At 42.0% G+C, this 21563-nt stretch overlaps 1 protein-coding gene across 17 annotated transcripts in view; it reads left to right on the plus strand.

The window, feature by feature from the left end:
• Window positions 1–21563, plus strand: part of PTPRM (protein tyrosine phosphatase receptor type M) — a 1237515-nt gene that overhangs the window by 998027 nt on the left and 217925 nt on the right. For 8 of the 17 annotated variants that reach the window (XM_033934031.1, XM_033934024.1, XM_033934035.1 and 5 more), the window contains one exon: window positions 13571–13758. In XM_033934031.1, the coding sequence (XP_033789922.1) occupies window positions 13571–13758 (188 nt within the window). Of the gene's footprint in view, window positions 1–67; window positions 95–12615; window positions 12628–13570; window positions 13759–21563 lie in introns of all 17 variants that reach the window. The other 9 variants (XM_033934018.1, XM_033934028.1, XM_033934025.1 and 6 more) reach the window with 2 other exon arrangements.

Below are 21563 nucleotides of genomic sequence, written 5' to 3' on the forward strand. Positions count from 1 at the left end.
CATTGTCAGTCATTTACTGTTCTTTCTCTTTTCACTTCTGCACTGACCTGCTTATGATGTATGACAGATCCATTTGTGCCAACTGCAATTTTAGGTGAGAACATTTCCCTTTATCAAAGTTTCTTACAGAAATGACCTAAGAAGGTGGTGTGAGATGTAGTAACTTAGGAGTTTTCATTCTTTCTTCCATTATTATAGTTGAAGGGATCATCCTTTTTTTTTTTCTGAAGCAGGGGTTCTCAACCCGATCCTTGGGACATACCCAGCCAGTTAATTTTTTTAGGATATCCACAACCAATATGCATGAAATAGATTTACATACAGCAGAAAGAGATCTGCATAGACAACATGTAAATTTGTTGTGGATATCCTGAAAACTTAACTGGTTGAATGTGTCTTAAGGTGTATGCTGTGGTGAGTTACCTAAATGATCCTCCCCCCACCCCACCAGCTCTTCCTCACCCTCACCTAAGTCAGTGACCTTTCTACTAAGCTGTGTTAAGCAACTAACATTGTGGTTTTTAGCATGGTAGATGGTTGTACAGGTCAATACTACTATTTACTGTACTTAAAAGGGTGCCTTTGTGTAACCCCCCCCCAAAAAAAAAAACAACAACAACAAAAAAAACCAAAACTGTGTAGCTGACTAATTTGGGAGTAGATGGGATTTGGTGGAATATAGGTGGGCAGAGGTGTGGTTGGGTCAGTACTGTGCGCTACCTCAAGCAATAAGTGCATCTTTGTTACCACTAGTCTGTTCCACGTTGCACCAGCATTACTACCCCAAACCCTCCCTATGGGCTTTCCCAACACCCTTCCCCCAACACAATTCTGACCCCTTTGCAACTCTCTGAACCAAAATGCTGCCCCCTTGAAGAAGCCAAATACCCACCTAAAACCCCAACCCACCAGAGGTCTATTCTCCCTGAACCTCGATTCCCCACTCCTAGGAATTTACCTGGGGATCAGCTTTGCTTCTTCTGTGTTCCCAGGCAGCAGTACTACTAGGGGTCATCAGTGCCTTTTTGATTCCCAGCAATGTCACAGGCAACAGCAGGTGGGGATTGCTGCAACCTGATACAAGTGCTGACCCCTGGGCAAGTCATGGGTTGGTCAAGGGGTGGAGCAAAAGGTAGGTCTCGGAAGGGTGTAGACTTTTTGGTGGGGCAGTCATTCTTCAAGGGAGCAGGATTTTGGTTCAGCATGTCAGAAAGGTCCATTGGGAGTCAAACGTGTATGTGTTTGTGTGGGGGGAGGGGAGGGGATTGGGAAGATTCTTTCGGTATTAAAAACGTGGGGGGTTGTTGAGGGGGATAAGAGATCACAGGGAGAAGTATTGGGAAGGAGCGTGCACCAGCACGACTGTGCTGTGCTTTCCTTCCTGTGTTTGCTATGAGTGGGTCTAATCCAGGGATCTCAAAGTCCCTCCTTGAGGGCCGCAATCCAGTCGGGTTTTCAGGATTTCCCCAATGAATATACATTAAAAGCAGTGCATGCACATAGATCTCATGTATATTCATTAGGAAAATCCTGAAAACCCAACTGGATTGCAGCCCTCAAGGAGGGACTTTGAGACCCCTGGTCTAATCCACGTTATCTGCGGCAAATAGTGTGGCCATCCTCACTGTCTGGCTCTGCAAGTGACTCCAAGCCTAAATTCTCTAAATGGCAACATACGTTAGGCAGCAGTAAGCACCCTACCACCGCCTAACTTCATTGTTTTAATTGGTTCAATCCGCGCAGTAATTGACAGTGACGATTAGAAGCCAATTAAAAATGTCATTTAAAAATGGAGGTGCCTCCAAAAATGGTGCTGTGTCTGTGGCCACCATAGGCGTGGTTAATGCTGGAAGTGGTCTTAGGCACCTCTGTAGACACGATTCTCATGAAAGGTAGGCCCCGGAAACCCTGGCCTACATTTTCGGCCCCTACATTTCACTTTTCACAATTCTCTAAACAGTGCCATTGCGTGAGCGACACGCGATCTGCACTGTTTTTTTGTAAGCGGCCACTGATGTAGGTGCCGGTTAAAGAATCTGGTCCTCGGTGCCTATACACCATCAGATAATAAATGCAGGGCAGATGTAGGGTACACCCCTGCTTTTACTATACAGGCTTTGCACTTATTGCACATCAGTTTTATAGTAAATATGCAGTAAGTTCAAATCTTACCACACTTTAGTAGAAGAGTCCTTCAATTTGCAAAGCAAAAGTAAAATTGGTATAGCTAGGGTCACCAGACGTCCGGATTTCAACGGACACGTCCTCTTTTTCAAGGACATGTCTGGGCGTCCAGACAGCTTTTCAAAACCCAACACTTTTGTCCGGGTTTTGAAAAGCTTCCTCGAAATCACATCGGGCAGGAGGGTATCCACACATGTGCGGATGTCACGCGCATGTCTTCAGCGCATCACATCCACGCATGTGCGGATGCCCTCCTGCCCAACGAGAGCAGGCAGTGGAGGAGGCTGGACTGGGGCATAATGGGGAAGGCCTGTGGGGCGGATCTAGGAATCCAGATTTTGTTCAAGTAAAATCTGGTAACCCTAGGTATAGCATCCAGATAAAGAAGAATAGATTTTAGGTGTTCAGAGCACCACTGCTGAGCTTAGGAAAACCAACAAATTCTCAGTTATCATGTGTTCTCCTTTCCATCTTTTAAGATCTTTAATTGTATTTTAACTGTATGGGTAATAATTTCCCTAGTTAAATTAGTTTCTTGACTAAGAACTGTAGCAAGAACAATCTATTTTCTCAGCTATCTTAAACTTTGCTTAAGTGATATTATAATACGATGCAATGTCGGCTTAGTATTTTGCTCTGAAAAGGGCCCTAAGTATATTATAGTCAGTTTATTAATGCTTTAATTTATAGATCCATTATTTTGATATCTGCCAGATGTTACATGCTGGAATGGTGAAGGCTGTAGCAACAAAAAAAAGCATTCTCACAACAAAACATTGCCACTGGGAATTAATAATGGAGACAAATATTTCCAAGCTGTGTAATAAAATAATGCCTACCTGATGTGCTAATCTGATTTCAATGTATTAGTAGCTGGCTGATATTTTGATTTCAAAGACCATGACCTAAAAGGAACTCAGATTTCCTTACATGTGGCCGGTTATGCTCTCCAATATTAATAAGTGCTAAACTAGAATTATTCCAGCTTTAAGTCCTGCCTTCAAGAGAGTTTTTCTCATATTGTTCCTGTGACAAAAAGAAATCTATTCAGACTTTCTTCTTTACAACTTGTGTCAAAAGTTGCTTCCTGAAAACCATTTAAAGCAGTGAATATTTGTATAACCTCAACTGGACAATAGCATAGCCAGAGTAGAAGCTGGTGAAGTTTCTGGCAGAAATAGTTGTGAAACCAAAATCTTAACCGCCACTGTCACTATGTCATCTGTGTGAATGAAATTTGAACATTTTATGGTCTGAAATTTTCAAAGATTGTAGGCTTTATGGAATGCCTCTCTTTTCATTAAGTAAGTTGTTGGTTTTCCTAAAAAATAAAAAGCAGTATTATTTGTGGGTTAAAATATTGAGATTTAGTAGTTGATTCAATGAATCCAGTCTGGTGGTGGTGGGGGGGGGGTCACTGTTTTGCTGTTCCCAGCAATAATGTTGTTGAGATGACTTCCTTTTAGTAAGTGCCTGTCATCTCTATGTACATGAGGATGAGGTAAAGAATTTCTGGGGGCATTTTCATAATAATCTACGTCTTTCTAAAATAAATATTTAACGGACTACTGTTCCTTCCAGAAAATTTGTTCAGTTAGAATTCATCAGTAATATTTTATCATTTTTAATTTTATTTGAGAGAATGGAAAACCATTGACTACTTGTGAATGCCATTGTCTAATTGTTTTCAAATGTGAGAGTTATGACCTAGCTTTTACACCTACCGAAAGTTAGCATGGCTTTGATTAATCATTGTTTTCAGCTGTGATGTGCTCGTTGTGTACCAAAGGGATTGCAGCATACATAGCACCTACAGAATGATAGAGAGCTGAAACATGAGCGTTCTGGCATTTTATGAATTCTGTTCAAGCTTTAGTTAATTAGTTAATTAAGCTTTAGTAGAATTAGTTAATTTATAACAAAGCAATAGGTTACAACTTTTCTGAGGCACAATGTGAACAGTTATGGCCGACCTTTTTAACTCTTTGGAAGCAGATAGTACCAATCTTTTCAATTTAAGCACTATAAAATCTTGGCCCTAGTTAGCTTCCACAATATAGCAGAGATTTGCTCCAGGAAAGCAAGTTCTTGCTTTGCCCTATAAATAAAGATTTCCAGTGTTAAAATAATTTAGGCTTTGATTCATTAAAGCTTTCCCCCATTCTGTGATTAAGCATCAGGTCCTCTTTAGTCTATAAATGAAATTGTGAAAGAATTGTGGATTGATATTTTTGTGTCTCCTGTACCACACAGATTAAATTCAACTAAGAGTCTAGTTTTGCTTATTTCATGCAGTTTCAAAGTAATCAGGTTTCAAAACTGCTTTCATAGTGCTTGATTAATTAAGACTTTTCTTCTATTCTGTGTAAAATCCATGCTGAATCAGATCCTTAGCAGTGTTAAAGGTGGCACTGAGTCAATACACCCTAAAACTGCACCTTATTAGACATAATTTGGGTTCCTGTCAACATTTCCATGGAGGACATAATGAATAGTTCAAAGTGAAGGAGAAAATTCGTACAGTCCTAGTCAAATGAGTGGAGCATCCTGCAGGAATGTACAGAATGGATGAATTGTAATTGAGGTGTATATTCAAAGTGTGTGCGCTTCTAATTTTGAAAAGGTACAGAAAAATGCGACAAAAAATTATAAAAAGGATGGGACGACTTCCCTATGAGGAAAGACTAAAGTAGATAAGGTTCTTCAGCTTGGAGATTGTTTACTCTTTCCAAAAAAACTAGAACCTAGGGGACATGCAATGAAGCTACTAAGTAGTAGATTTAAATCAAACAGAAGAAAATATTTCTTCACACATGTAATTAAACTCTGGAATTCGTTGCTGGAGAATGTGGCAAAATCCATTAGCTTAGCAGGGTTTAAAAAAGGTTTGGTTAAATTCCTAAAAGGGAAGTGCATAGGCCATTATTAAGATGGCTTGGGGAAATCCACTGCTTATTCCTAGGATAAGCAGCATAAAATTTGTTTTACTACTTGGGATCTTGTTAAGTACTTGGGACCTGGGTTGGTCACTGTTGGAAACAGGACGTTGGGCTTGACGGTCTTTTAGTCTGTCCTAGTTCTTATGAAAGGAGGCCTTCTTAAATTGGCCTCTGAGAAAATTTACTAGGGCTGAGTGCCTAAATTTATGTTCAAAACTTCACTAAGGGCAGATTGATGAAATATTAAATTAGGCTCATAATTTTGGGCAAATGATGGCATGGCAAAAGTCAGAAGCATAACTTTTAAGTTCCTAAATTTACTTGAATTTTCAACTAAAAACTTAGAGGAAGTACTTACTAACTTACGTTAAAGGAAAAAATAAACAATATTTGCACCATAAAGCATGTGAAACAGCAAAATTGTGTGTCACTCCATAGTAATATAAGTCACTGCAAGCTGCATAATGATAAGATGCAAAGCATCTCATTATTATGCAAATCAGATAAAGCAACTTGTGTTCAATTCTGCAAGCTGCATTATTCATGAAAAAATGATGCTAACTTAAAGCTAGTGATAATTTTTCCTGCTCAGGAGCATCAGGCCAGTAACACTCTCAACACAATAGAAGATTGCTCCCTCCTACCTACCCCCACCCCCTCCCCAGCCTCCTAATGTGTCCACCACCAGCTCTACCTCTATCAATTCTTGGTGGCCTAAGGAATATGGGGCAGGAGTAATCCCAATGCCGGTTTCAAAATTGCACTGGTATCCTCTAGAGCAGTGTTTTTCAACCTTTTTTGGGCAAAGGCACACTTGTTTCATGAAAAAAATCACGAGGCACACCACCATTAGAAAATGTTAAAAAATTTAACTCTGTGCCTATATTGACTATATATAAAGTAATTCTCTTGAATAGGAATCAAATAAACACAAAGAAAATATTAAGTAAACAGAATAGTGAAAAATTATAAAATACTTTATTCAGTGCGAAACCTGGGCCTGTTTGGCTGAACACAAAGCTGATATTCTGGCTGGAATCGAAGAAAGACACACACGTAGCTCTTCGTCAACAGCTCTCAGTCTCTCTCTGTATTTGGTTTTTATAGCAATCATGCTTGAAAAGCTAATCTCACACAGATATGTAGTGGAAAATGGGAGCAATGTCAAAATAGCTTTGTTTGCCAGAAGGGGGAACTCCTTGGCGGTATCCAACCAAAAACTGTCCAAAGGTAGATCAGCAAATCTTAGCTTGAAACCACGATTTTGTCTCAGTTCAGTTAGTTCCTCCTGCTCCTGTAAAGTCATGTCCTTTCCACCAACTGATGCTGAGCTATAAGGGTCTCTAACCCAGTCAAGGCATTGAGTGGAGACTGAAGAGAAATAAAATGACAACTTCTCCTCAAGAGTTTTTAAATGTTTAACTATTATCTCACACAGTGCAGCAGTGTGAACACCTTGCCATTGCTTGGTGAGTGTGAACATTTCAAGATTGCCACTTTCCATGTGTTGATGCCAGAGTTGCACCTTTGAACGGAATCCATTTATTTTATCTGTACTTGTAAGCAGGTTTTCACTTCGGCCTTGCATTCGTGTGTTGAGTTCATTCAGATGATAAAACATATCTGCCAGGTATGCCAGCCTTGCACACCACTCATCACTTGCAAGCTGCTTTGCGTAATCTGACCTCTCATTTGTCAGAAACACTTTAAGTTCCTCCCGCAGCTCATACACACGAACCAAGACCTTGCCATGCGACAACCACCGTATGAAACAGCATGGTTTTATGCTTCGCTCCCATCTCCTCACACAAAGCTGCAAATATGCGACTTTTCACGGGTCGTGACTTTACAAAGTTTACCATGCACACAACATCATCCAACACATGAACTAGGACTGCTGGTAAAGTCTTGGCTACGAGGGCCTCGCGGTGTAAAAAACAATGCGTAACAATCACATCTGGATTTCTTTCCTTCACTCTGCTTACAAAGCCTTTGGTGCGCCCGACCATTGCTGCAGCTCCATCGGTGCAGACACTTGTGCAGTTTTCCCACTTAAGTCCTCCTTTTTCAAGGTATTCTGATGTGACCCGAAAAATTTCTTCTCCTGTTGTTTTTTCTGGCAATGCCTTGCAAAAAAAGAAGTTTTCTCTAATTGCATCACCATCAACAAAACGCACATTGGCCAAGAGTTGAGCATGTCCACTGATATCAGTAGACTTGTCAAGTTGCAATGCAAATTTCTCACTGATACGGATCTTTTCCAAAACCACACTTTCGATGTCTGCAGACATGTCATTAATACGTCTGGAAATTGTGTTGTCTGAGAGAGGGACTTTGGCTATTTCCTTAGCTGCTTCAGGTCCGAGCATCTCCTCTACAATAGCTTTGCAGGCAGGAAGTATTAATGTCTCTGCCACAGTGTGCGACTTTTTTGACTTGGCTATAAGTTCAGCAACTTGATAGCTAGCTTTAAGAACTCTTTCATTTACCTTTGTGGTTTTTCTCATGAAAGTTGCCTGTTTCTCCGTGTTGTCACGCAGGCGAACAAAATAGTCCACATTCTTGTTTTGAAGCGAAGGGTGTTTCGTTTGGAGATGGCGTTTAAGTTTGCTTGGGACCATAGCACTGTTAGCTAGCTTTTCACCACACACCACGGACAGTGGAGTTGGTTTGTTTGCATCTCCAGTGAAAGTAAATCCAACTGAAATATAGCTTTCGCTATATTGCCTTGCGCCAGAGAATTTGCTTGCGCTAACCATCTTTGCTTTCTTTTGACCCCCACTCATACTTGGGCTCTCATCTGGCTCCAAATTTTGTTCAGAGTCTAGTTCTTTCCTTTTCAAAAACTTGCCCATCACTGCAGTATCTCACTGTCACTCAGGACTTACTGCGCTTGTCTCCTCCAGATAGCCGCTGTCCGTCACACTCAGCACTCTTCTGATCGATCCCCGATGAGCCGGCGGATGACAGCTCCAGATGACAGCTCTGTAAAACTAAACAAGCCAGACCAGCACAGATCAATCCTACACCGTCAATCCTAACAGAAAACCATGTCTTTCAAACACACAGAACACAGAAAACACCTTCGCCTAGTATGGAATATGTCATCACAAACTAACCCCTCACCCTTTTACAAAACTGTAGTGTGGATTTTAGCCACAGTGGTAACAGCCCTGACACTCATAGAATTCTGAGCATCAGAGCTGCTACCACCACGGCTGGCGCTAAAAAACCTCCACAGTTTTGTAAAAGGGGGGATAAAATAGAAATACACAGTTTCAACGCTGTGGCTCAGAGGTGCCCAAACTTTTTGAGCTTGTGAGCTACTTTAAAATGACCAAGTCAAAATGATCTACCAATAATAAAATTAAAAAACACAAAGCACACTATACGCTGAGAAAATGTTAATTATCATTCCTATTCTGGGTTTTTTTCAAAGAGGTCAAGGCGGATGACTCTATGCATTGTCACCTCAGTAACAACCATACAAAAATAGACAAATATACCCTCCATCCTTTTTATTAAACCACAATAGCAGTTTTTAGCGCAGGGAGCTGTGCTGAATGCCCAGCGCTGCTCTTGACGCTCATAGGCTCCCTGCACTAAAAAACACTATTGCGGTTTAGTAAAAGGTGACCATATTGTAAAATATAGACAGCAGATATAAATTCAGAACTGTGCATAGTAAGTGAAGGGAAGTTTTCATCTCTGGGAATTTACCCAGTTAACTATTAAGTTATTTGGGCAAATTCCTTTGAAAACTGTGGTAATACTGCCTCCACTTTGCTAAATTTAAAATAAAATCATTTTTCCTACCTTGTCTGGTGATTTCTGGTTGCACTTTCTTCTTCTGACTGTGCATCCAATCTTTCTTCCCTTCTATCAGCCTGTATGCTTTCTCTCCTCCACACCTCATTCCCTCCCCCAACTTTTTCTTCCTCTCTCCCTGACCTTTCTTTCTTTTTTTCTGTTTCTCTTCTTTCCTTCTGTTTCCCTGCCTGCCCCCTTTCTTTCTTTCTCCCTGCCGTTCCCCAAGCCACTGCCATCGGGGAACAGGACCCACCAATGGATAACAGGCCCCAAAGCCGACGCCGACGCATGCTCTCCCTGACGTCAATTCTGCAATCGGAGAGGAAGTTCCGCCCAGCCAGGCAGTGATTGGCTGGCCCGAACTTCCTCTCCGACTGCAGAATTGACGTCGGGGAGAAGAAGACTTATCGGCTCGATAGATTAGATCGCCAAGACAAAGTGAGTCCTGGGTGATCGACTCACTTTGCCTTGGCGAGCTACTGGCGCCCCTGCCTTAGAACACTGCCTAGGACCCTGGGGGAGCCCGGGCCCCCTGTCAGCTCCGGGCCCCTGAATGCAGGACTGGTAGTACTGCCCTGATGGCGGCCCTGCGGCACACCAGGAAACATCTCGCGGCACACTAGTGTGCCGCGGAACAGCGGTTGAAAAACACTGCTCTAGAGCAGTGGTCTCAAACTCAAAGCCTTTGCAGGACCACATTTTGGATTTGTAGGTACTTGGAGGGCTGCAGAAAAAAATAGTTAATGTCTTATTAAAGAAATGACAATTTTGTATGAGGTAAAACTCTTAAAAAGGAAAGATTTATAAACTATAAAGAGTTTTACCTCATGCAAAATTGTCATTTCTTTAATAAGACATTAACTATTTTTTCTGCGGCCCTCACAGTTAAAGTCTAACATCTTTCCTTTCTCAGAATTGACACATTCAATCACTATATTGAAAATAAAATCATTTTCCCTACCTTTGTTGTCTAATGATTTTATTTTTCTATGTTTCCAGGGCCTTCTTGTCCATTGACTGTTTTTCTCTCCGTCTTCACTTTCTGCCTTGCCTTGGCATTAACGTTACATTCAATTTTTCTGCTTTTTTCTCAAAATCTACGTTTCCATGTCTTCCCTTCCCTTCCTATCTCTCTCTCCTTCCCTTCCTATTTCCAAGGTCTGCCATCTCTCTCTTTCCCTCCTTCACCCACAGTGTAACATTTCTCTTTTCCTTCCTCCTTTCTGGCCCCCCTCCCAGTCTAACATTTCTCCCTCCTTTCCACCAGTCCAACATTTTTTTCTCTCTTCCTCCTGCATACTTCTCCTCTAGTCTTCCTTCCCTCAACCAAACATATCTCTCTCTCTCTCTCCCTCCATGTCCAACTTTTCACCCTCTGCCCTCTCCCCTTTCCCCAGTGTAACATTTCTTCTTCCCTCCTTTCTGTCCTCCCCATCAATTTTGCCCTCTCCATGAGTCCAACACTTTCTGCCTCCTGCACGCTTTCTCTCTCTGTCCTTGCCTCTTCCCTCAGTGGCATCCCTCCTTCCCACTCCCCAACCCAACATGCTCTCTCCCCATGCACCATCTCACCCTCCCCTCCATTGTGTAGCACCTTTCCTTTCCCTCCCTTTCTGCCAGGTCCAGCAGCACCTCTTCTCCCTAACTTTTACCTCCCCATTGTCCAGCAGTACCCCTTCTCCCTTCCCTGCTCCCCTTGTCCGGCATTACCTGTATTTTACAGCCACAGTCTTGTACGCAATCTTGTACAATGGGCAGGAAGAGAGGCTCCGGCGTCAGCATCAGATGACCTGAAACTTCCTGCAGCCTTCACGTATGCCGGGACTCCTACCTTCGCATATCCGGCAGATACGCGAAGGCAGGTGTCCCGGCATATGTGACGGTAGTAGGAAGTTGAAAGTCAGCTGACACCGGTGCCTCTCTTCCTGCCCAGGGTACGAGATCGGGTATAAGACCGCGAGACGCAAAATAGTACCTGGGGGCAGCGAGTTTGAGACTGCTGCTCTAGAGTTAGAGATGCTTAAATATTTCCATAGCATGAATACACAGGAGACAAGGTCGTTCAATTGAAAGGAAGCTCTGGAATGAGGGGGCATAGGGTAAAGGTGAAAGAGGACAGACTCAAAAGCATAAGAGCCAACTATTCAAAATTATTGAGGGTGCTAAACCAAATGGAAATTACCTCTCCCTGAACACAGTCAATGAATTTGTTCAAGTACCCAAAGCACCTACAGAGGTGACTCCTATGCTCAGAAGTGACCTGAAAAGGGTGATGAATTCATGGAACAGCTATATCTGAATTCAAGAAAACTTAGGGCAAGTATCTAATATCTTTAAGGGAGAGGAAGGGATAGTCGAAGGGGTAGATGGCTTGGATGGGCAGTCTGGATAGATTATATGGTCTTCATCTGTCTTCATTTATTTCTGTTTCTATGAAGTAGGCCTGTGAGGTCTTCAGCAAGGGATGGAAAATAACTATAAAAACCCTGTTTGCTTTGATGATGATCAAATAATTGTCACATTGTGAGATCATTTTATTCTAATTTTTTCTCACCCATCAGTCAGGATCAGTTTGCACATTTTTATCTTGAGGAAAGGGAAGAGGAGGAAGAGGAAGGGATATGAACATTGCACATGCTGTAATGGTCATCAAACTTAATCAAAACTTGATGACATCCTTTCACTCAAGATTTTCATACAGGCATAGCCAGCAGTCAGTCTATGGGAGAGGCCCATGAGTGCCCTGGTGGAGCCATGCATTTTCTCTTTGCCCTTTGCTGTCTCCCCCTGCTTCCCCCATGCAGGTTCGGTGTCGCTTTCTGCCTTCTCTCTCCCCTCCCCCCCCCTCCATCCTCCAGAGTGTCTTCTAGCACAAGCAGTGAAAAAGATTTCTGTGACCAGTCCTGCCGGAGCCTTTCCTGTATCGCTTCCACCCACAGGTAGTTTTATAATAGAAGGTGGGATGTGACACAAGAAAGGCCCCAGCAGGACCGGCCACAGATGTTTTTATTCCTGCCTTTGCCAGAAATCTGGAGTACTCCCGGGGGAGGGGGCAAGAGAGATATATCGGATCCATCTTTGGGTTGGGGAGCAGAGAGATATGTCAAACCCATGTGGGGGAGGGAGGAAGGAAGAGTTATACCGGACAATGTGAAAAGGGCTAGCAGAGGGCAGCAGGCATCCCCCATAGTGGTTGCTGCAGCTTTGGAGGGGGCCTGAGCTCAATCTAAGGGGGCCCAGACCCCCAAGGCCCCCTCATGGCCATAACACTGTTCTTCACACTTTGCTGTCACAGGGTCTTGAACAAGTTTTGTTATCTATGCAGAGGCTTTATTTTCCCAAGTTACTTCAGTTTAACCATTTTTCTTTATAATTTTCAAAGGTGGTTACTTTATAGGGATTCTCTTCTTGCAGAGAAAACAAAGATCAATTATGCATGGACATTTGTTTTCAAGAGCACCTCAAACAGATTTGAGAGCAAACAGATTTAACAGAGCACCAAAATACTGGCCCTTTCATCTTGCCCTCTTTTTGCAGTCACTCCTATAACTAGGGACCAAACTGCAAGCATTAAATAACAGAAGAATACCTGTAGTTATTAACACAGTACTGTTGCTTATGCCCTGTCTCCTTTCTCTCCTCCTCTCTCTTTTTTCCTCCTGACTATGTATCTTCTTAAAAGTTCCAATAAATGGTAAGTTCCCCATTTGCCCCTGGGGAGAGATGGGGAGGTGGGGTGGAGGAGGGAGCTTGTGTGATTCCCGTGACACCTGACCTAACCAATGCAGCTGCTTCTGTTGTGTGTTGGCTTGCATGGCAGTTGCCATGTGACATTCCATGCAAAGTGTGACAGCCCATGAGGTGTTGTGAAGCGCTTGGCAGCATAGCATGCTAATCTGTCACTCAAATCATGAGCCCTGAGTGGATGATTCCCCTCCTTGCATATGTCCTCCTGTATTTTGTTCCAAATTGTTATACCTGTATCTTCATTCTAGCTGTAGCTTTAAAAGCCATTTTGTGCACTTTTTTCTTTAAACATTTGTACAGAATTCACCGCATATCCTAAGAATCATCTGTCTCCTGAGAAGTATAGCAAGCCCTATTGTGTAGTAGTTAGGGATCCAATATGCTAGATACAAAACCAAAGAAGTCTGGTTAAACCCCACTGGGCTGGCCAGGTACCGATATTCAGCGGTATAACCAGGTATTGCCACTGAATAACGGCTCTAAGCAGCCATGCACAAACCAGCTAGGGGCAGAGTTTAAGTGGAGCTCCTACTTAACCACTTAGCAGTGATATTCAGTCTGCTAACCAACTAACTAGGCAGATAAAGTTGGGATAGCAAAAAGACCATCCTAACTTTAGCCACTGAGTTAACTGGGTACTGGTCTGAATATCAGCTGGAGCCCAGTTAGCTTCTGGGCATCCACATATACGCAGATATTCAGTTCCAGAAGCCAGACATGGTCCAGCATTGACTATCCGCTCTTAACTCAGCCCACGGCTGTGAGTGGCTTACAAGCTGCTGACTACTACGGGCTTTATATCGGGCCCTGAGATATCAGTATAGTTTGGTTTTCGTTGGTTGAGCTGATGTGTAAAACCTACCCTGTTTTGTGTGCTGTTCTTTTCCTAGATGAAAGCCAGACGATGGCCAGTGACACAAGCAGCCTGGTCCAGTCACATTCCTATAAGAAGCGAGATCCAGTGGATGTGCCCTACCAAACAGGTCAGCTCCATCCTGCCATCCGTGTAGCTGACCTGCTGCAGCATATCACACAGATGAAGTGTGCCGAAGGCTATGGGTTCAAGGAAGAATATGAAGTGAGTACCTGGTTACGGACCAGCCTTGGCAGCACTGTATGGTATCCATGTTCAGCAGCTTACTGCCAGTGATGGAATAAAAGAGGTTGGGGAGAAGGGATGAAAACTGGTCACATGCAGAGTGCCTGATGCACCTTCCCTGATCTTCAAAGAAAATATTAAAACTTTTTGGGCAATCAGACACAGCAGGCATCACACAGAGTTCAGGAAGTAAAATAAAGAATACATATTAAGGCATCTCTATTTAGGTGGTATTAATACAGATATACTGGAGAGAAGCCTGAGAGACCTTTACAATGAAAGCAGCAAAACAAACACAGGAGTCATGAGGGAGAGATTCTCCTGATTGACCCACGCTTGAGCTGGTGACATCTCTCCCTCATGACTCCTGTGTGTGTTAATACAGACCAATGGCATCACTGTTGAACACATTGACTGACTTTATGCCAGCTGGTTTGGATAAATATGCAGCTGTGCTGCTGCTGCCCTGAGACAGAAATGCTTCACTTTTATGATATGATAGAGGTCTATAAAATACTGAGTGGAGTGGAAAGAGTAGATGTCAATTGCTTGTTTACTCTTTCCAAAAATACTAGGACTAGGGGGCATGCGACAAAGCTACTAAGTAATAGATTTAAAACAAACAGGAGAAAATATTTATTCATACAGTGTGTTAATTAAACTCTGGAATTTGTTGCCAGAGAATGTGGTGAAATCAGTTAGCTTGAAAAATCAACAACAAAAAACAGCACCAAAAAATTCCACAGGAAAAAGTAAAATCTAAAACAAAAAGACTGTGGAACCGATATTCTGGATGACAAAATGTATTAAGACAAATTAAAAACAATCAATATAGCTAACTGCTGATATATGTAAAAAATGCACACATGATACAAAATATACACATATGTAGGCCAAATGTGTAATAGTACAAATCCAATAAAACTGTATGTACTGTAGATGATGCCGACTCGACACAGTCTGTGTTTTGGCTATAAATAGCCTTCCTCGGGTGTCCAATATATGATGATAGACCTATCTGAGTATAAATTAAAACATTAAGTAAATGAATCCAATATTGTAAAAAGCAGTTCTAAAACAAATCCACAAATAGTGCAATCATAAGCAGCAACAACAGCTTCACAAGAATGAAACTAGCAGGTGTTTCCTTACCTGTCCAGCATTTCTCCTCCCTTCCATTAGTGGTTCAATATTTCTCCTTCCCTTCTTCCACCCCACCCCACTCATTGGTTCAGTTTTTTTTCCTTCTTTCCCTCCACTTATCATTGGTCCAACCTTTACACCTTGTTTACCCTCACCTACCCACCATTGGTCCAGCTTCTCTCCTCTACCCACTCACCAATTAATCTAGCTTTTCTCCTTTTCATGCTAGCAACCAGCCACTGGTACAGCTTTTCTGCTTCATCCAACCCCACCCACCTGTGGTCCAGCTTTTTCCCTACCAACCTATTCACCATTAGTCCAGCATTTCTCCTTCTCCCTCCTTCCCTCCAGCCCACCACCACCACCATGTCCATCATTTCTCCTTCTCCTTCCCTCCAGCCACCTCACTATTGGTCCAGTTTTTCTCCTTTTTACCCCACACAACTCACCATTGGTCCAGCTTTTCTCCTTCTCCCACCTACCTACCCACCCACCATTGGCACATTATTTCTCCTTCTATCCCTCTAGCACCCCCACTCTCTACCATTGGTCCAGCTTTTCTCATTCTCTCCCTCACTATTGGTCCTACATTTCTCTCTCTCCACACACACACACCAACAGTCAGGCTTCTCTCCTTTTAGCTCTTCAAATAATAGCATCCCTCCCTTTCCTCCCCATACCTTTTCTATAGCTGCTGTCTTTGTTTTAGATATTGCCTGCGGCAAGCAGAAATTCACAGTACATTGATTGACTTTCTTCCACCAGGTCTCTGAGATGCCTATTATATCTACCTCTTCTTTTAGTGCTATATATTCTAACTCTCACATCTTATTTTTTAGACTCCTAGCATTTGTGTACAGATTTTTCAAATTGTGTTTTTTCCTTGCATTTAAAGGCTGCGTAGAAGTTGACAGGGATAATTTGCATCCTTTACTCTACTTTCCTGTTAAACACTCCTGACTTTCTTTCACCATTATTGAAACCTCTCTATTGGGATTTCCTAAATATCCTTTTTCAATAGTTTCCTTCAAGGATACTCCACACTGATCCATCCTCTTCTGGGCAACTGTTGGCAACTGAGCATCTCCTGCCCAGTTAAACCGTTTTGAAAATCTACCCTTATATCACCAATCAAGCTGAAAAAAGAGCCATAATATATATCATAAACACCATAAAACAGACTGAAAGAGCATCTAATACAGAAGTGCTGGTGTAAATCCTATATTTAATGTGCCCAATATCTTGTGAATTCACAGGGTGAAATTTTTTGCCAGCGTGTCAGTCTAATATCTAGTGAAATCTGAGAATTTCCACCATCTAGTAACAATGTGACATACCTTTTCACTAGCAACATTCAGGGTTCTGAAACTATGAATAGTGCCTCTCAGAGACTTCTTACCAATATATTTAGCCTAGCTAGGTTGTGGGGTGGACCTAATGATAAGAAAAAACCCCCAGGTAGCTGCAAAGGAAGGCACATGGTGACAAAAACCTAACTGAAGCTCATTCTAATGGAGCCAGAAGTATTAAATATCAATGGGAAAATGCCAAACTCTTCCTGTTCCCCAGATTCCTCAAAGCTCAACCCCCCAGGCAAAAAAACATCTCATCGCTCCCTGGCTTTAGGTTTCAAGCTTCAAGTTTATTAAAATGTGATTAATTGCTTTACATAAAGTTCTAAACGATGTACAATTAAAATGAGGGGAAAAACAAGTAAAGTCTAAAACATAAAAAGGGACAAAGAATGTAATTACAAACTGGTACAATAGGAAAAAGGGTGAACTACAATTTGTATAGGAAAGAAACAAAAAAAGGGGAGAATGAGAGGGGAGGGAAGAAAACCTAAGAATGAGAAAAAGAACGAAAAAGAAAGTAAAAAAAACCCCAAAAGGTTATTGCTAAAAATAAGGCGATACTAGAAGTTCAGAGATAAATCAAAATTAAAACTCAAAACGCATCTTTAAAAAGAAAGTTTTGAAGGTCTCCTTTAAATTTTTCAAGACTTTTTTCCTCCCTTAAGAAAGCTGTCAATGAATTCCAAATGAGTGTGGCTGTTACTGAGAATATAGTATTATGACGCGTGTTGATAACTTTCAATGAGGAGAACATCAATAGGCTTTGAGAAGTGGATCTAAGGGCTCCTTTTACTAAGGTGCACTAGTGGTTTTAGCGCACGCTACAATTCCCCACTCGCTAAACACTAATTCACACATAGAGCTTGCGTTAGTATTTTTCAATTAGCGTGTGGTTTGCACATGCTAATCTTAAGCGCGTGCTAAAAACACTAGCACACCTTAGTAAAAGGAGCCCTAAGTGAACGGACTGGTGTGTGTGATATGAGAATTTTATCAATGAAACTGGGAGCATTCATAATTTGAACTTACAGGACTTTAAGCGAACAGGGTATGGATGTTTAGGTTAGGTAGGGAACACTTACAGGTCATGGACCTGGGTGGGCCGCCGCAAGAGCGGACTGCCGGGCACGATGGACCCCTGGTCTGACCCGGCAGAGGCAATTCTTATGTTCTTAAATGTTAATAGTGTTATTTCATATGTAATTCTATCTGCAATTGGGAGCAAGTGAACTTTTTTTCAGAAGGGAGTGGTGTGGTCAAATTTTCTGGAGTTTGTAACAATCTTGATAGCGGTATTTTGTATTATTTGGAAACATCTGAGTTCTTTCTGCGGAATACCCTTGTATAAAGAATTACAGTAGTCCAATTTTGAGACTGAGGGAGTGAACCAATATATTTAAGGAGGTGTGGTCTAGGCAGTTTGCCAAAGAACAGATCATTCTCAATTTGAAAAAGCAAGTTTTGACCACAGTGCTGATTTGGTCATGATAACTCAATTTTTGGTCAATTATTACTCCTAATATTTATACTGATGAAACCATTTAAGTGGAGTATTATCGATACAAATAGGATAAGATAGTGATATACCATCCTTCCATGGAAAGAGTAAGGTTTTTATTTTGGGGACACTCAGCGCCAACATCTGTTGATTTAACCATTTGCTTAAACTGAAATAGTAACGAGATCTTGCATAAACAAGAGGAATCCACCAAGCTGCAGCTCTCTCGGTATTTACAAGGGTCTTTGTTTTCCACTTCTGTCACACTCAAGGTGAACTAATTGGCAACAGTTTGGTCACTTTCCACTATTAGATAAATACTACCATCAGTCTAGAAGTTTTAAACTTCACGGTCTCAAACAACCTCCAGTCCTTTAAATAGTCCTTTAGTTCCTATGCAAATGAGGATCCCAGGAAGCAAAGCCCCTGCTTCCCAAATTCCAGCCCCAGCTAATGGTTGTTCTCAGCAGTCCTTCACCACTGCAACCTTAAATCAGAACAGTTTTGGAGTAATTTGGTCTTAAAATACTCTCATGCTAACTTGCACATATCACTTCTCATAGTTATACAGTGCTCAGGACTCCACAGCCTGAAAGCCTAGGGCCCTCTGACAGCTCTTCTCCATGGGATAGTTTCTCCTTAAGCAATTAGCACTATCCATTGGCTCATAGCTGTTAAGCACTGACAAACTTAGCATCTAAGAATGTTTTGTTTCTTCAAAAGAATAGTTTTTACTCATACCCCTTCACATCTCAATATCTTGGGCTTCAAACTCAGCTTCCAGATCAGTGCAGTCCATACATACAGGCTCAGGCTTTGACTCTTCAGCTGGATCCTCAGGATTTCCTAAATCCATAGGGATAGGTTCCTCCAGCCTCTCAGGACTAGACAGCATCTTCACAATTATGGAACTACTAGGATCTGGGTGTCATCAAGACAATGTGATGCAACCTTCTGTCCAATATGCAGCGATGGCCAAAAAAGCAAACAAGGAGCTAGGAAATATTTAAAAAGGGATAGTTAACAAGACTAAGAATGTTATAATACCCCTGCATCGCTCCATGGTGCGACCTCATCTGGAGTATTGCATTCATTCTGGTCTCCTTATCTCAAGAAAGATATAGAGGCACTAGAAAAGGTTCAAAGAAGAGCGACCAAGATGATAAAGGGGATAGAACTCTTCTTGTATGAGGAAAAACTAAAACTGTTAGGGCTCTTCAGCTTGGAAAAGACACAGCTGAGGGGAGATATGATCAAAGTCTACAAAATCCTGAGTGGAATAGAACGGGTAGAAGTGGATCAATTTTTCACTCCGTCAAAAATTGCAAAGACTAGGGGACACTCAATGAAGTTATAGGGAAATACTTTTAAAACCAATAGGAGGAAAAAGATTTTCACTCAGAGAATAGTTAAGCTCTGGAATGCATTGCCAGAGGTTGTGGTAAGAGCGGATAGTGTAGCTGGTTGTAAGAAGGGTTTGAACAATTTCCTGGATGAAAAGTCCATAGGCTGTTATTGAGAAAGACATGGGGAAAGCCACTGCCTGCCCTGGATCGGTAGCATGGAATATTGCTACTCCTTGTATTTTGGCCAGGTACTACCGTGTTTCCCCGAAAATAAGTCAGTGTCTTGTATACATTTGGGGCCCAAAAAAGGCACTAGGTCTTATTTTCAGGGTATGCACATGATCATCTTTCCCTTCCTCTCCTTCACCCCAATTCTTCCTCTTTCCTTTCTCTCCCCCCACATGTGCAGCATCTTTCCTCCCCTCCCTCTGTCCCTCCCATCCCCCTGTGCAGCAGATGTTTGCCCAGCTTCTATCCTTCCCTCCCTTCCATCCCTTGTGCAGCAGAACCCTTGAGCACCCCTCCCATCAGTAATGTGGCAGAATGAAATCCCTGATGGACAAGGCCAAGTAGCCTCTTTAGAGTGCTGCTGGCCCGACGCTGCTTCGGTTGAAGGTAGTGCTCGCTCACAGTCAGCCTACCCCCCAAATGATGCTAGGGCTTATTTTCGAGGTAGGTCTTATTTTTGGGGAAACACAGTAGTGACCTGGATTGGCCACCATATGAACGGGCTACTGGGCTTGATGGACCATTGGTCTTAACCAGTAAGGCTATTCTTATGTTCTTATATGCTGTTTGTTCATGTTTGTTTTTTAAACTTGTTTGTTTACCCAGGGAGGTTCTGCATCCTCTTGGCTCCTCCCCTTATTACTTCTTACATGGGGAAAGTTCTTTTAGGAACCTTGGAACTGCACACCTTTCCAGCCCTACTCCAGTCCAAGATTTTGTTTCCCAAAGACTGCTCTCAAATTAGAAGGGTTCTTTGGACAGGTTCAAAAGACTAGGCCTGGACACTTTCTTATGACTATATACATATATAGTATATATGGAATAGAATTCTGAGAATAAAAACAAGAATAGCCTTACTGGGTCAGACCAATGGTCCATCTAGCCCAGTATCCTGTCTTTGCAAAGGCCAATCCAAATTACAAGTACCTAGCAAAAAAACAAATCCATGCTACCATCCCATGTCTGTCTCAACCTCCAGGAATTTGTCCAATCCTTTTCCTCCAGGAATTTGTCCAAACCTTTTTTAAAACCAGCTGCATTAACTGCTCTTGCCACATCCTCTGGCAACGCGTTCCAGAGCTTAACCATTCTCTGAGTGAAAACATATTTCTTCCTATTGGTTTTAAAATTATTACTCTAACTTCAAGTATCCCCTAGTCTTTGTAAATTTTGATGCAGTAAAAAATTGATCCACTTGTACCCGTTCTATACCTCTCAGGATTTTGTAGACTTCAATCGTATCTCCCATTAGTCATCTCTTTTCCAAACTGAAAAGCCCTGACCTCTTTAGTCTTTCCTCATACGAAAGGAGTTCCATCCCCTTTATCATCTTGGTCGCTCTTCTTTGACCCTTTTCTAGCATCACTATATCTTTCTTGAGATAAGGAGACCAGAACTGAATACAATACTCAAAGTGAGGTCACACTATTGAGCGATAGAGAGCCATTATAACATTCTTAGTATTGTTTACCATCCCTTTTCTAATAATTCCAGGCATCCTGTTTGCCTTCTTGGCTGCCGCCACATATTGGGCGGAAGGCTTCAGTTTATTGTCTACGATGACACCCAGATCCTTTTCTTAAGCATTGACCCAAAAGGTGATCCCTAGCATCCGATAACTATGATTTGGATTATTCTTCCCAATGTGCATCACTTTTCATTTGTCCACATTAAATTTAATCTGCCATTTGGATGCCCAGTCTTCCAATTTCCTAAGGTCTTCCTTTAATTTTTCACAGTCCGCATTACTTCCAGAATCAAAATACTTTTAAGTATTCTTGTGGTGCAAGAAGCACTGCCTGATTTAACATTTTGAACCCCTCATTTGCATCCTTTTCAGTGACCAGTAATACTCTAAAGATCAAAAAACAGTTGCTTATAGTTCATTCCATAATGTGCAAAGAAAAGCAATTTATCTGGCTTGTACCATGCAGCTTTCATTGAGAAGTACTGTATATTGTCTCGATGAGCTGTAAATGGATTTTTCTCCCCTTTATCGAGACAAAACTGTCAGAAAGTTGGCACAGGCTTTGGAAAGACTCATTAGTGGTGAGGTGTCAGCCAGACAGCAGTCAAAAGAAAAAGAAGCCAGGAGGAAAGAGGGAGTGCTCAACACGGAGAAAAGTGCAATTTTCTACCAATTATGATTTTTGGAATATACCATCACAGGAAACAAATTTGCCCCAGCAAGAGAGCAAGTTAGTAGCAAGTGAC

This window comes from Geotrypetes seraphini, chromosome 2 (assembly GCF_902459505.1).
Source record: "Geotrypetes seraphini chromosome 2, aGeoSer1.1, whole genome shotgun sequence".
NCBI classification, from domain to species: domain Eukaryota; kingdom Metazoa; phylum Chordata; class Amphibia; order Gymnophiona; family Dermophiidae; genus Geotrypetes; species Geotrypetes seraphini.